The 15,549-nt window shown below is 36.7% G+C and overlaps 1 protein-coding gene across 2 annotated transcripts in view; it reads right to left on the bottom strand.

Moving 5' to 3' along the window:
• Positions 1–2,566: 2,566 nt before the first annotated feature.
• Positions 2,567–15,549, bottom strand: part of GABRA2 (gamma-aminobutyric acid type A receptor subunit alpha2) — a 58,622-nt gene continuing 45,639 nt past the window's right edge. For both annotated transcript variants that reach the window (XM_074587962.1, XM_074587961.1), the window contains exons 9-10: positions 7,503–7,705; positions 2,567–4,412 (exon numbers count right to left, since the gene is read on the bottom strand). In XM_074587962.1, coding sequence (XP_074444063.1) covers positions 4,104–4,412; positions 7,503–7,705 — 512 coding nt within the window. In that variant the 3' untranslated portion in view covers positions 2,567–4,103. The remainder of the gene's footprint in view (positions 4,413–7,502; positions 7,706–15,549) is intronic.

Below are 15,549 nucleotides of genomic sequence, written 5' to 3' on the forward strand. Positions count from 1 at the left end.
CTCGATCATCTCACAATCCACTGACACAGTAACAAAGCCATTTTCTTCTTCTCTTTCCCCTTTTACTCCCCCGTACATCCCTACCTCCTCCCAGCTGCTTCTGGTTGCTTTCACAGAGACAGTTTATGGTCATCCCACTTTTAAAGTGTCACCACCACATATTTAATCTATAATCACCCGGAAGGGAAGGTGATCCAGTAAGGGTCCTGTTTGCTGTCTAGTGAAGCTCTTTCATGCTCTCTCCCATGACTATACAGACAGACTAGCTCCGTAATTTAGCACAATGTTCGGTGGTATGAGTAGTCTCCCAAGCTAAAGCTCCTATCTCAGAACATCTATCACAATAATTTTTTTAAAGATGCTCAACAACGCAGCAGTTACAAATTGAATTAACCCCGGTATGGAAGGTGAAGTTAATTTCATTGGCTACAACATAATTGAGAAGTTTGGAAGCCATTCTTTTAAAAGCAATCTGTTAAGAAGGCTCCAGCAGACAACCCTGGCTGTCAAACCCTGCTGATCTCTATATTCTTCATGCTGATTTATAAATTACTGTTAAATTACTGACCACATGAATCCAGAAGTAAATGCCCCAGTACTACACTGGAAACCTATCTCATAAACCTCCTTCAGAATTATGGTAATTCCAATCCAAGTTTACCACAGTATTATATCATTGTATTTACTGTATTAATTTCTTAAGTCACATAAAATACGATACCCTGACCCAATAATAATGTGGGGAAATTAGCATGTCAACAAAAAATTTCACCAGCAGATCACATGTGCAAGTCTTTGATAGCGAAGTAACTTGCATTTGCTCACTCATGCTCTCTCTCTCTGCTTTAAGACCAGCAAGTTTTACTCAAATTGAATGAAACTTGTAGGTATTTGGCACATAAATTTGTGAGACAAGTTTTAAAATCCCAGACAAAAATCCTATACTGTTAATGAAAAGAAGGCCTAACTCCCTTATTCTGGTGTTCCTTGTATGATGCTTGCGTTCACGTAAATGTTTACATTCAAATTCACTTATCCAGTTGTCAGTCTTACAATCTGCAACGTATGTGTGGTCAGTTTACTCACTATAAATGTTTCAGCAGCAAAACAATAGAGCAGACTTCTCCTTCTCTCGGAAGGAGTTTGCTTTAACACAGACCAAGGCAACTAAATGTAAAAGTGAAACTTTTCTGTAGCGTACACACTCAAAAGCCTTGCTGCTGCCCACAGTAACTGCATGTGAATATTTAAAATGTATTATTTTTCACTGAGTGGATTTATATAGTATGCCTATTTTTCTATATTAGTGTGATAAATGTATCTTTAGCCTGTGATAAACATCTGCTATTTTGTCTGACTGACTCTAAGCATAACACAAGCATAGAGAAAATGGTCACTGAATGAAAAACTAATTGCACCCAATAAAAGCAGTAGCAGCAGAGCTGACTAATGTGAGACAGCATCAGGCTTCTTGTGCAAACTGAAGATATGCTCTTCGCATGCAGCTCTGAATTACACACATGTTATCTTCCACAGAAAAGGTCTTGTTGGAGAAGACTTGTAGCGTTAAAAACATTTGAGGGGTCCCGTTATGGAATGAGGATGCAAAATTCTTCCTTATCAGGTAATCCAACAAGCCTCTGAGCACACTCATGTTTGCAGTGGGGAGAGTTCTGACTACACAATGTTGTGCATGGAGCAACACACAACATTGATGAAACATTGTGAAGGGTTTGGAGCACCTGGGACGTGGCCAAGGGTGAAACACAAACCTCTGCTTCTCATACCCCGCTCCAGTGAGGTTCGGAGAGTCCCTAGATCTTGCTGACGTGAAAGGAAGGTAAGAACTCCCACTAGGTCACAGGAAGGAGACCTCAGCTACAGAAAACATAATCGAGCCGCTCAAGTTCAAGAGCAATTTAGCATGGGCCTCCATTAAATTATACAGTCAGAGCCCTTTGCCAAAAACAGAGTTAAAAGTGAAGGGATATTTCTACAGTTCTAATATTTACAATTATTTGTACATATGTACATATTTATATATTTATTCATACCTGGACAATGTGACGTTAAAGGGATAATTTATAATTTACAAATGAAACATTTTAAAAATGTATAATTATACCATGAAAGAAACTTTTTTTTATTGCTTGCCTTCCAGCCTTATGCTCCTAATCACACTATTGCACACATCTCCATGTTACATGGAAGATCTACATTTATATATAAATATATATGAAAATAAGGATATTTTTATTTTAATGTTCTGAGTAAAGTGCTCATTTTTTAACTCCTGTTGATGAGAAAGGTTTAATCTGACGGTTTAATTAGAGGGACTTCAAGGGATACACACCTTGTGTGTGCTTCTCCCTTTCCTTTATAACTTACGAAATATCTTTTTACTGATGTCAACTCTGTCTTAACTCTTAAATCTATTCATAATATGTATTTGTGACCTTGGCATCTATACTGTCACACAAAGTACGAAACAGAATCACATTAAAAGCAAAGAAAAAGCAAGAAAATAAAACAGCGAATGAAAGCAGTGTTTCTTTTTGTTGTTTTTAGCACATTTCCATGTCTTAAGATACTCTTTTATTTGATTTTAGAAATATTTGTACAACTTTGTTAAACTCTGAACATACCTATTTTATGCACTATACTCAAGTACTGTACAAAACTGCAATAAATGACACTATACGACTACATATGTCTCTACTAGAAGACATCATCATAAAGGTGTATCTTTTTTTAAAGGTCAACTAATAACTGCTAATGTATGTGTGAATCAAAGTATTTTTGATTGGCCGAGTATACTAAATTCTAAATACAGTACACAATTATTACTTATGTCATGATTTACCAGGCCTTTAGGGTCATAAAGAATCTTTGCAAAGGCTCAGATGAAAAACAATTTTACTGATCAGTATTAAATGTTCATATAAAATTGCAAATGGCAGCTCCAATTTTGTTGTATTTGTGTATATGAAATACAGTTGATACCTACTGATGATGCATGACCTTTTATTAAAAAAATAACATTCAAATCTTAGCAAAACCATTTCTAGTATACAAAGTTGTTGTAAAGTTATGTCAGCGAAATGTAAAGTTGCAATTTACAAAAGCAGCAGTAAGTTTTATTATATGGACAATTTCCTGAACTTAAATCATGGTTCGTGTTTCCTTTGAAAACAATGCTTTCTGGGACAAATACAAGTAAATATTTTAATGGCAAGTTTTAGGATAACATTATGCAAGGAAAAAGAGTGTGTTATATTACTAATATACTTAACCCTGAAAAATTTCTGAGTGCTTTTATGAACCTGACAATAATCCAATTAAGAACAAAAGCAAAAAGCAAAAAAAAATCCAACTTTGCTGAACCAGACAACCTGGCTTAGCAACATCAAATAAATAAAACAGTGAAAAGAATAAGAGTTTCACTAGCGGAAGTTGGTTGATATTGGAAATTTGATTAACACTTGCTTTTCCCTGAAATCAATTATAAGAGTTTATTAACAACTTCACACAGGACAGAAGTAAGAAACTCATGGCTTTTGCCATACAGTAGTCTTTACTACCTCTTCAGCCTAACTAGTATCCAGAATGTTTGTGAACAGTAGAACTGTACGACCTCTGTACTCTGTTATGTACATGGGTACTGCTATTGTATGAAACAATTACACCTTTTTAAAAAAATCACTTTTTTAAATGACAGTTTATTTCATTAAAGTAGAATTAGTTACTTTATAGAAAAATATTTTAACTTTAAATTAAAAAAATACTGTTCCTAAATAATTATGTAGGACCGTATCTTCATTTCATTGTACGGAGAGAATATATTTCTGTATATTTGAATGCTAGTTTAACAGAACTCCCCTGGGTATAACTTTTTAAAGAGCTGGCTATATTTGCCATGGGTGCTATCTGTTTACAGACCCATGAATTAACACTGTGTCCCTCCTTTGGAGATACACAGATAAGACATCTATATACACTCTGTACATAATGGTTCACAGATTAGCAGTTATTAGTCGTACTGTACATAGCGAACAACCTATCTGATTAGAATGATGCTTTAAGTCCTCAGTGCAATTCAGCTTTTAGGTTGATGGCGCAAAGCCAAGTAAGACAGGCTCCCTGTTTAAATATGTAGCCCAATACACTAAATTGAACGTACCAAATAAGACTGGAAACACTATTCTAGACATTCTGTCAATTTTGCTAACACTGTTGAATGTCTTCTTTGCTTCCTGTGGCTTCGCTTCTGGTTTTGCCTTGTTGGGTTCTGCAGTTGTAGCACTCTTGGAGATGGTTGGTAGCACTGAGTCCTTGGTAATATTTGGAGCATAGTTGGCAACAGCCACTGCATAGGCATTGTTTTTCTTAATGACAGACGCTTTTTCTTTTTTCTATTGGAAGACAGCACGAAGTTAAATATTTAATGTATATTTGCCAGAATAGACTCAATAAAACATCATTTCAAATGTAAAAGAAACAAATGAATATGTGTGAGTATATTAAAATAAATACCAGGAATACCATACTGATAAATTCAAATATAGAGAGAGACACTTCCAGTCTATACAAAAAGGAGGTACAGGTAACATAAGAATGCTCTAAAAACATGGCCTATTGCACCATCAAATACCCTACTGAAGTTATATACGGAAAGGTCTGTTATGGGGATTGTAAGGATAACTGGAAAAGATTGGTCTTTCTCTAGGTGCTTGGTAGCTGGCTTCTTCTGCTTTGTATCTGGCTCCTTACAGCAGAACTACAAGGTCTTTAAAATGTTCTCTGTTAAAAGAACTAGAAGGAGTGAATGGGTAGACTGGAAAAAAAAAAGATTACCCGGCATTGTAATAAAATGAAAATTAGGCCATCTTTCCCACATAAATCTCACATCACTATTATTTGAACATCTCATAACGTAACGCAAATAAATAAAGGAATTTCAGTAATGGTCTACATTTTTAAAATATTCTAAAGAAATATGTGTGTGTTTACATGTATATATATACATAGACACACGCACAGAGGTCAGAAAGAGATTGCAATTAAGAGAAAGAAGGACTCCCGTCTGGTAGTTGCAGAACTGAGCTGAGAACTAGCACAAGAACTATTTCTGTTTTTCAGAAAATATTGCCTAAAAAATGCATAACAGTGATGGCAATGGGCATTAGAACCTAAAAAATAACAGAAGAAAAGTGGGATGGAATGACAAGAATTTACTGAATTTTCAGCAAAGGGAAATTTAAGTCCTGCACCTGGGGAGGAGTAACCCCATGCACCAGTACAGGTTGGGGCTGATGGGCTGGGAACCAGCTTTGCAGAAAAAGCCTAGGGTGTCCTGATGGACACCAAGTTGAACACAAGCCAGCTGTGTGCCCTCACAGCAAAGGTGGCCAACAGCCTCTTGGGCTGCATTACAAGGATTGTTGGCAGCAGGCCACGCAAGGTGATCATTCCCCTCAACTCAGCCCCGGTGAGACACATCCGGAGTCCTGGGGCCAGTACTGGGCTTCCCAGTTTAAGAGAGACATGGACATAATGGAATGAGTCCAGTGAAGGACCACAAAGATGATTGCCCCAAAGACGTTGATGTGCCCCAAATACCTTGTCTCAGGAGACGGTGTCATGTAAAAAGAAAATCTGAGATTGGGTGGGAATTCAGCATTGCTCCTTATTGACTGGAGTGTGAAAGAGGGCTGATGAAATATGAAGCTTCTCCCTGTACCTGCTTTCCTGAGACAAATTCCACGTTGACAGCACTTAGATGGGAATTTCCATATAACACGAACACAGATAACTGTCACTGAGCAAACATATTTCACTTTATTTGGTGAAGAGTAAGCGTGGGTTTAGATGCACAGATGTATTTGGCAAAAATAAGAGCAAATTACCAAATCGAATTACCAGAGGAACACTCTGATCTATAATTCCTTCCTTTCAGACACACTTAGTGTGTTTTTAAAAGGTATCTGTAACACCATTAATGAGAACTGCATACTAAAGTTGAACCATATTTTTGTATGTGAAATGATGAATATGTTAAAAGTTTAGCTTTTTGTTAAGTCATTTTGAAGAAAATAGAGAACTGGACATGTCAACGCTATGTAAATCTTAAAATGGAATGGCTAATTTTGTCATTCCTAGGGAAGGAATACTACCTAGCTGTTAAACAGCTGCCACTTCTAAGATCATGCGACAACACTGTTATATTAATTTAAAGGAACAGGCAAAGGGCAACCAGAGAGTTTATAAGGGCTCCCTACATTACTACAATGCCAGGGCAATGTGCCAGTCTGAAAAGCTTCACTCATGACACGCTGATAAACTTTCAGTGATTCAGTATCTACTTCCAGCATGCGGGAACACATCCCACAGCTATGGATAGGATAGTTCACGCCCTTCTGGAAGCCACAGGGAATTATAAACAATGTACTCTTTTCCTCTCGTTTTTCTTTACCATTAACTGAACGCTTTCCTTCTTTATGCATTGTGCTTTATGCATTCAAAGTGCTGAGAAACCATCGGTTAATTAAACTTTGCTTCATGTCTACTATTGTCATCTAGGAAGGAAATAATACTCTATCCTATTTTAAAGAGAACCACAGAAATCAGAGTATTCTTTGTTAGAAGAAATCCTTTTCCATTGGTAGAATCAGGGATTGGGATAGGACAGAATTGTACAATAAAGTGAGTCAGTCAAAACAAGAAGTCAGCTTTAACGTTTGTTCTGTGTTATTAAAATTATAAACTCCAAAGCTTCACACAAATTTAGGCATATCACCAGTTCATTTTGTTCACGAAATAAGAAATTCTATCAGGTTGAAATTTCTTCATGTTATCACACCTGTGCTACTATCAATACCAGAAAATTAAGGCACGACTGTGTTTTTGCGCACTCAGAACATCAATACATCATAGGTGAAGAATTACTCAAAATTTTGTACAGCTGCTATTGAAATTAATTCAAAAATGTATGTCTACATATCAGTAGGGATAAATTTCAGAATACTGAAAATGTTCAAAACTTCTAGATTTTGTTATTAATAGTTTTTACATATATGGGCATTCAGTTGTTTTTCTGATCCTTAGACACTAGGAAAATTAATATACATATATTTCTGTAATCTTTTTCTTATTTCCAACTCAATTGGATTAAATAACAATAAAGTGAACAACCAATATAATCTGGATTAAATTTTCTGAATAACCAGATAAATCGTTGTATCTGAGGAGTCAAGAAACAAGTCAGACAGTTCCCAACATAAAAAAACCAATGTGCTTGATAACTAAATCTGGATCATCGAGACTAAGTGAGATTAACTACATCACGGCAGATATATTTTTGTTCAGGACAGAAAATACATCTACATTCTTTTGATTTAAAGCATCATGTGTTATGTTTTTATGTAGCTAATTTTATCAAAACAATGTATTACAGCTGTTTCAGTGCAATTGGCTGGAAATAGGGCTATTTCCTTAGGACTTACCTTATCGTTCACTACACTTTTTCCATCCCAGGCCCATCCTCGTTTTGTGAAATAATTTACAGTCGCAAATTCAATTAATGCAGAGAACACAAACGCATAACAAACAGCAATAAACCAATCCATAGCTGTTGCATATGCTACTTTGGGGAGTGAATTTCGAGCACTGATGCTCAGTGTTGTCATTGTCAACACAGTTGTTACTCCTGCAAGGGGACAAAAGAAAAACAGAACATCAACAATTTTGCTTGGATTTTGAATGTTAACAAAAATACAACCCAAAAATTATTATGGTATATTTATGAAACATAATGGAAAATTTGCTTAACTAAGTTGGTAACAAATTTCCAGTACCATATTAAAGTCTGCATCTGGAGTTTTCTTTGAAATATTCTAGTCTGATTTTGTTGTCTAAACTTCCCCGTTTTAATCAGCTGAAGATTTTACTTACAGAAGATAGATAGCATTTTATAATTTTTTTTTTTTATCTATCAGGACAGGTGAGGGACAAAATTAGCAAGTCCTTAATGGAATCATAATATTTTGCAGCATTACAGTAATAACGATTAATATGTTAATGGTTGGTGTCTGGCTTCACTGCAGTGGCTGCAGGTCTGGCACCCATCTTTACTGACAGTATCACACAAATTGACCTTTGTTATTAGAAATAATGATTTTATTTTTCTTTTTGAGTAGCTGTTTCACTAACTATCCTTTGACATAGTTGAAGACATAAACAATTTAAGTTTTCATTCAGGTAACGAGGATTTTTTCTAGAACAGCATATTGGTTTGAAAAGTCAGATTATTATAACCGTGTATTATGTATCAGAAAACTAGACTTAATGATCCAGGGAGATTGTTCTTTCACTGTGGCAGTTATTAAAAGCACTCTACAGTACTTTGTACATAATGAAGACCCAGTAGGAAGCCAGGAATTATACTAAAAAAAAAAAAAAATCAGAAAAAAGATACATGGGAGGAAAGGAAGAGAAGAACGTTTTTCCGAATCAGTTTTAGCAAGCAGAAACCCACAGCCACAAATGCAGACTCCATTCCTTAAGTAAATCAGTTCTCCCACCTCAGGCTGAATCACACTTAGACAAACTAAACTATTCCCTTTGTGGCAGGCCATTAAATACGTCTCCAGAATGAAAAGCAACGCAAAGTGATACACTTCGCACAGATCTGCAAACCTACACTCCATTATGACAGGCAAAAGAGGCGCCATGGCAGAAATATTAGTAGCAGCACATCACAGCTTCAACAACTACACACTCATAAAATTGTTGTGAGAGGATTCCCAAGGGAAAGTCAAGTCGCTCTCCCTCAGCCGGATCCTCCGCCGTCAGCAACCTGCCACCTGGGTTCTGCAGGATCGACCTCACTCAAATTTTCCTTCTGCTACAAGCGAAGCGTTTTTAACCACCGAGTGAAAGGGAAGAGAGGCAGTAGTTACACCTACGCACACCTCTTCAGGCTTTGCAATTTCCATCCCTCCTGTAAAGAATCTCCATCTCTGGGGGCGCTACAAAGGATGCCCGAGCAAAGCTAAGCAGCCTCAGCCTGAGCGCTACTCTCCCTTGATGCACTTCCAAAGGCCTGGGCGGCAGGGAAAACAAGGCACAGAAACATCCCGCTGAGTCACACACCTTAGGAAACATAATTCTCTCATTGCTGTTTTTCAGCCTCCATAAATGAAAGAAGTGGATTTGGTCGTGACTCTGTTGGGGGCTACTAGCCTATACAATGAAAAGGAAGCAGCTATCATACTATATTGTATGGAAATGTCCAGGCAATGTATTTTGTAAAGAACTTGCTCGCTCTTAACACTTACACAACATATGGCTTAATTATTTTCAGCACCTCAGGGAAAAGGCAGTCTATCTTACCTTTAAAATTATCACATGCAAATTTTAACACCGGTCCTGAGCTGCAGATAAATCATTTTAATTACACAGAAGTATCAGTAAAGTGATTGTTTCTCAGAGATATGGTGACCTTATCCACATGTAAATATATACAGTTGTTAAGGTACTCTTCTGTTTAAATCCTACCTTTTAGAATAAACTAATCTTCTGGAAGCCCCATTGGCTTCTTCAGAAATCTAATTTAAGATTAACTGCTGACCTTTTCTAGTCTCAATTAAAACATCACAAATTTACATCTTGTATCTTGCTACCGGTTGACAATTTCTCTAAAAAGTTCAGCAAGCCATACAACTTCGTGACCCAATTTCTAGTCTCAATTAAAACATCACAAATTTACATCTTGTATCTTGCTACCGGTTGACAATTTCTCTAAAAAGTTCAGCAAGCCACACAACTTCATGACCCAAATGCTAATCAAGCAGCACATCGTCAGACAATTGCCATTGCACTTTCATTTATTCCTTCAATCTTTAAATTCACTGATGTTCCAGCTACCACAGTCATTTCATTTTACCTGAACTGAGTGGGAAAAAATTGGACAGAAAATTTAATCTCTGATACCTGTCAGTTTAGGAATCTCTAGTATTTTTGTACTTGCTATTCTTCTTCAGTCAAAAGACAGACGATTTTGCACATTATAGTTAATTTCAAAAATCAGTATTACCAAGTCCTCTTGATGAAAAAGGACTGAATGGAAATAACCTGCCTCCTTGTCACTGCTAAATTTGAGAGGACTGAAAAATTATTAATGTCGAGGAATATGGTCAACTTGTAAAACAAAACACACTTATTTCACAAAGATTAACTTAAAAACCCAATAAACCCATACATTGACTAGATCAAAAACATTCCTCATTGCATTATCTAATTCATAACACTAGTGAACTAAAATTGGTATAAAAAACAGTGAATAGATTGTCCCCTTACAATGAGGTAGTCAAAATATTAATGGAAAACCCTCTTCTCCTCTAAATCCTGTATTACTCTGAACAGCCTAAATAATTTAACAGGCTATGTAAAGACTGTGTGGTATCTCACTATGATGTAGAAAGACCACAGCTTATACACAGGTCAAGACCTATCTTCTGTAGCCCAGAACCCAGCAGATGCGGCACTGAACGGGTGCCAGAAGGACATGGACAGGTATTATCTTGTAAGAGACCACGAGCAGTCATCAGTTGGTCTTTGAAAGGGATCCAAAAAATAAACCGCTGACATTTCCCTTCTCCGAAGAGAACCAAGCATTTTCTATTTGATAGTAAATACGTCCCAATATCATAACAACTTTTGTTCTTAGCAGTGCATGCCTATAAAACACAAATATCTTCTATCACGACAGGTTTATCCATTCAGATCAAGACGGGAGCTATTTGATTGCCTAAGATTTTTCTTTATGGTGCCACTTTTGAAGAGGCATCTGCTCACTGGAGGGAGGACATCCATCTCCAGGGCTGTAAATTCAACACTTTTCACTGGCGGTAAACTTATATATGTGGAAAATACAAGCTCTGTCATATTTTGGATTCCAGGGCAGATGGATACCATTCACGATGTGTTTAAAGTTAGACAGACACCTTTGGGCAGGCAATTTCTGTTACTCAACAGCATAGGGCACTGCCACACAACAGCGGAAGAGGTAAACTGAAAAACTAGAAATGCCTAACTAAAACATACAGTGGAAATTGGAGAAGCTAGCACATAAGTGTTAAAGTTAAAATCTGTCATGATGACTATTTTATGCTTATATTTGTGTGCAAAATTCAGGCTACTCCTTAACAGGGACAATTTCTTTTGGACCCTAATTTCACCTCCTGTGTATCAACTGATTTTTCTAATTTGAACGGATTTCAGTCAACTAAATCGTGTCCCAGCCATCTTGTGTCAGAATGTGAACATCTCCTTTGAAAATGAAAGTAAAAGGCCTAAATAATGAGTTACCAGAGGACATTTCTGTAATAAAAGAGGTACTTCAGCTTTGCAAATAATTTGTACAAAATGCTTAAAATGTGTTCCATTTCTTAAAATGTCATGCTACTCCTCCCACAATTTTGTCTTTTCATCTCAACACTTTGCAAAGATACACATAATAGCTGAAGAACATACCACAAAAGGATTGATAAATTACTTTTTTTTATATTATTAGGAAGCTAATTGCATTGCTCTATTATTTCACTCTTTCTTTTTTCTTAACTGTAATTGCAAATTTTGTTAGGTAATTGGATCACTCAACCTGGTCCAAAACTTGAATAGATTTATAAATACAAATAACATAGCAGAAAGAAAAAACTGTTGCCCCTTTTACAGAGATACAGCTTAGTACTTCATTTTATCACTCCAAGAGTAAACAGTTAGAGGTCTAAACAAAAGCTTAAAAATTCTGGATATAATGTAATTTTAAAGTATTATACCATAACATTTGGCTTCACACCATACTGTTTCTTTTTTACTTACACAATGTATATGTATTACTTGAGAACACAATAAAAAAGGAGCGTACATTGACTCTGCTTAGACACTGGGAGATAAATCTGAACAACCGTTGAGAGGAAGATTGTAGAAAAATAGCTCGAGTGCTCTGTCTGCACTTCCTACTAAAAGAACAACACAAAAGGCCAGAAACCTTTTTAAACAGCATGGGAGGCCAAGGACCATAACATAACATATTTCCAGAAAAATTGCATTCAGTCGGTTAAGCTACAGATATATATATATATCATGAAGTCTGGGCTCATGTTGCTTCGCTGTACCAATACCGAGCAATGGAACACAGTTCCCCATCACTCAAGAGCCGAGCTACTTCCCAAACCTGAATGGTAAGTGCTATTTATCCCAGTTCCAATAAAATTCTCATGTCATTGTGCCGCTATTGGAACATGAGCTAAGTGTGAGAAGACTTATTAGTTTGTTTGCAGCCAGCTCAGGCTCTAACGAAGGGCTACAGTTTTCCAGGTACCCTTGCCCACCGCCTAGCACTAGAGTGTTACGTCTACACTTAGCAGAAATTCCCAATTAAGAAATTACAGCCTGAAAGTTGTGAGTGGCTGGTGGGATGCCTCTAAAGACACAAAAGATAAACAGCAGCACGTGAAAGGAGAAGTAAATAAAGACAGTTGGGATTTTTTTTCAACAAAATAGGAAAAAGTAATTTGAATATACAGAATTTTTCAAAAGGAGGGGTCTACTGTATTCAGTTCCCATGTAAAAATAACAAGAGAACAAATATGAACTTTTCTTAGGTTCCCCTTTCTGTAGCTGCACAATTAAAAAGCCTGTCTATTTCAGGTCTAAATGGCTTTTTGCTTCAAAATGTACATTAATTAATATGGGTTCAGAAAAGATAAACCAAGAACAAGCAAAACTCAGGGATAGGAAAGCAGCATAAGAGTAAAATGATCACAGACAACAGAGTCCTGACAAAAGAATACAGCTATGTGAATTTAAAATTCTGCATCTTGGTCCGTGTAGTAAAAAGTAGAAAAAAAACGAAAACTAATTTCTGATTTTTCTGTCACCTGCATCTAATGCTGCCATTCAAATATGTGATGTTTCTAAATGTTATGACCCATTAAAAATGAAGCGAGAATTCAATAAGCTGCACAAGATTAGTTTTGCTAATATTGTTGACACTAAATGCGTAACAATAAACACATTACTAAATGAAACAGATTGTAATCTTGCACTAAATGAAGGCATTATGAACCAGGCTTATTCCCTTTCGTTAAAAATGCAATCAAATGCTTTTCAAATTTATCTGCTAGAGAAAACACATTCAAGACTTATTTAATTAACAATGATAAAACTTTCTTCTTCCAACAATTTAAAGCAAAGTTGAAACAATATAACATTAGGCCATAATTAATTTGGGATAGCTTAGGTCAACAATATTAAAATAGATGCCATAAAGGAAAGGGATTAGAGAGCTTCAACTATAAAAGAAGCCTCATTATACCAAGCCCTTAACGTTAACCTAGAACTTGAAACTACGTTGCAAGAGAATAGAAAGGGGAAAGAAAAGTAACTTTTTTCAAACATGAAATAATAAATGCTAAGTGTCACTTTGAATAACTGTGAGTTATGTTTCTTTGAAAGGAACAATACTGCAGCAGTTAGTCCCTTCCAGGAGTCCGTGGCTTTCAAGAGGGTACTTGAAATAAATTTCTTATTGATTCTGAAAAGCACTTTATCAAAACTAATACTTTCTACTTAGTCATATTTTAATATTGATATATTTATTAGACAATGCAAATATGTGTATCTAGTAAGTGACTACTCCATATAAAAACTAAAAATTAAGTATGACCAATAAAAACATAAAGTAAAATCTCCTGCAATTTTTATATTCCCTGCTGGAAGTAGCTTGCTTTACTACCTTAGCTGTAGTATGGGCTTCATGTGTCACTGGGTGAAGTCTACCTGAAAGTACCACCCAAATGAGACCTCGAGTGTACCTGCCCAGATCTAACTGTCAGGATTAATTCGGTATGAGCCAGAAAAGAGTAAGAAGCAACAGATGAGCTTTGTTAGGAAACTGTGGCTAACTTCACATTTTTTTGTAACACATTTAGGCAGGAGACCAGAGAGTATGAGAAATCCCAGTGACAACTGCTGCCAGTGGGTATGGAGAAAGACGGGGAGATTCGCCTGGGGCTACGTGATTCGAGAGGCCATTGGCAGCTTGTGCTGACGATTTCATCTAGAGTGGAAAAGAATGTGAAGAAATAGCTCCTCGGGGCACATCCAACCTGACGCAGAAGGCTAAGCCTGAGGTGCAAATGCCACGTGCAGCTGCTGGGCTGCTCCATCAGGCAGAGCCTGGACACGTCTTGTTCCCCTGGGTTCACGGTGCCGGTCCAAGCTGGCCTGGAGGGGTCGGAGCCCTGACTGTTGCATGAGGTGCACCTCTGTGTGGCAGAAGTAAAATGCGGGCATAGAAATTGCTATCTCCTCGATATACCCATTGTGCTTAGTAAACAGAATTTAGATTTTATGTCACTGGATGGTGTGGGTGGTTCTTGTGCTCACCCTTCCCAGATCCCTCAAGACATCCTGAAACAGGTCACTGCTCATTATCCATATTATGCTAAAGCCCCAGCAGAGTAAAGCAGCAGGCTGCTATGCAGATAGTACTTCTTTAAAAAAAAAAACCAAAAACCAAAACCCTACTTAAAAATAAATCAAGAACAAGAGAGAGGCATGCAGGAAAGGACACAACATTCCAGGAAAACTATCCTAGTGCCTTGCTACCGGTGACACAGTAACAGAAAGTGCCGTTTAGGAAGAGAAGATGAGAGACTTTTTGTGGACAAATGAGTTACTGTGTCCTAAATGTATAGGAGGAAGGTACAGAAAAGGTCAAAGGCAGAGATATAGAAGGATTTGAGTGTACTCCCAGAGCTGGCAAACAGGAAGGTGCATTTTCATAAGCAGAAATGGACAAATTCCCAGAAGATTTTGAAGAAACAACAACAACAAAAAATCTGCCTGATAACTACCTGCGAAAATGTGGTGGAATTCTGGTCCCACTAAAACAACTGACCCATTTCATCTGACTTCAATAGGGCTCATACTCAAACCTGCAATTTTCACAACGCTTTGTGTGGCATTTCTTCTACCAGGAGAGACAGTAAGTGCTTTGCTGTGTATCATACTTAATCTGCATTTGAGTTTGCCCTATTTTTTGAAGAAAGCATGGTGTTTGCTGATGACTAATCATACAGTTTTATGCAGCATTTCTGATGACTGATTCCACATAGACATTACTTTCTTTTTGTTGTGCTAGTCTCTTTTTCTTTAAAAGCAAACAAATTAAAAGAATGTTCAGCTATGCAAATAAGAAACGTATTTGTTCTTTGCTTTAACAAAGAAGAGAGCAAAATCCTAATGTAAGAAAAACACCATTGTTTGGGCTGCTGAAGCTGTTCACGGCCTTATGGTACATTCCAATCAGAATTAGTAAGAAAGATTTGCCCAGACCCCCAGAATAGGGTTTCTTTTAAAGAACTGCAGCTTGCAAAGTTTAACACATTCAAATAATTAAACAAATTCAAATTTAATTTGACTAATTTACAAGTTTATTTAGAAATGTGCTTATCTACCAAGTACCAAAATATTTGTACAATA

This window comes from Larus michahellis, chromosome 5, assembly GCF_964199755.1.
Source record: "Larus michahellis chromosome 5, bLarMic1.1, whole genome shotgun sequence".
Classification (NCBI taxonomy): Eukaryota; Metazoa; Chordata; class Aves; order Charadriiformes; family Laridae; genus Larus; species Larus michahellis.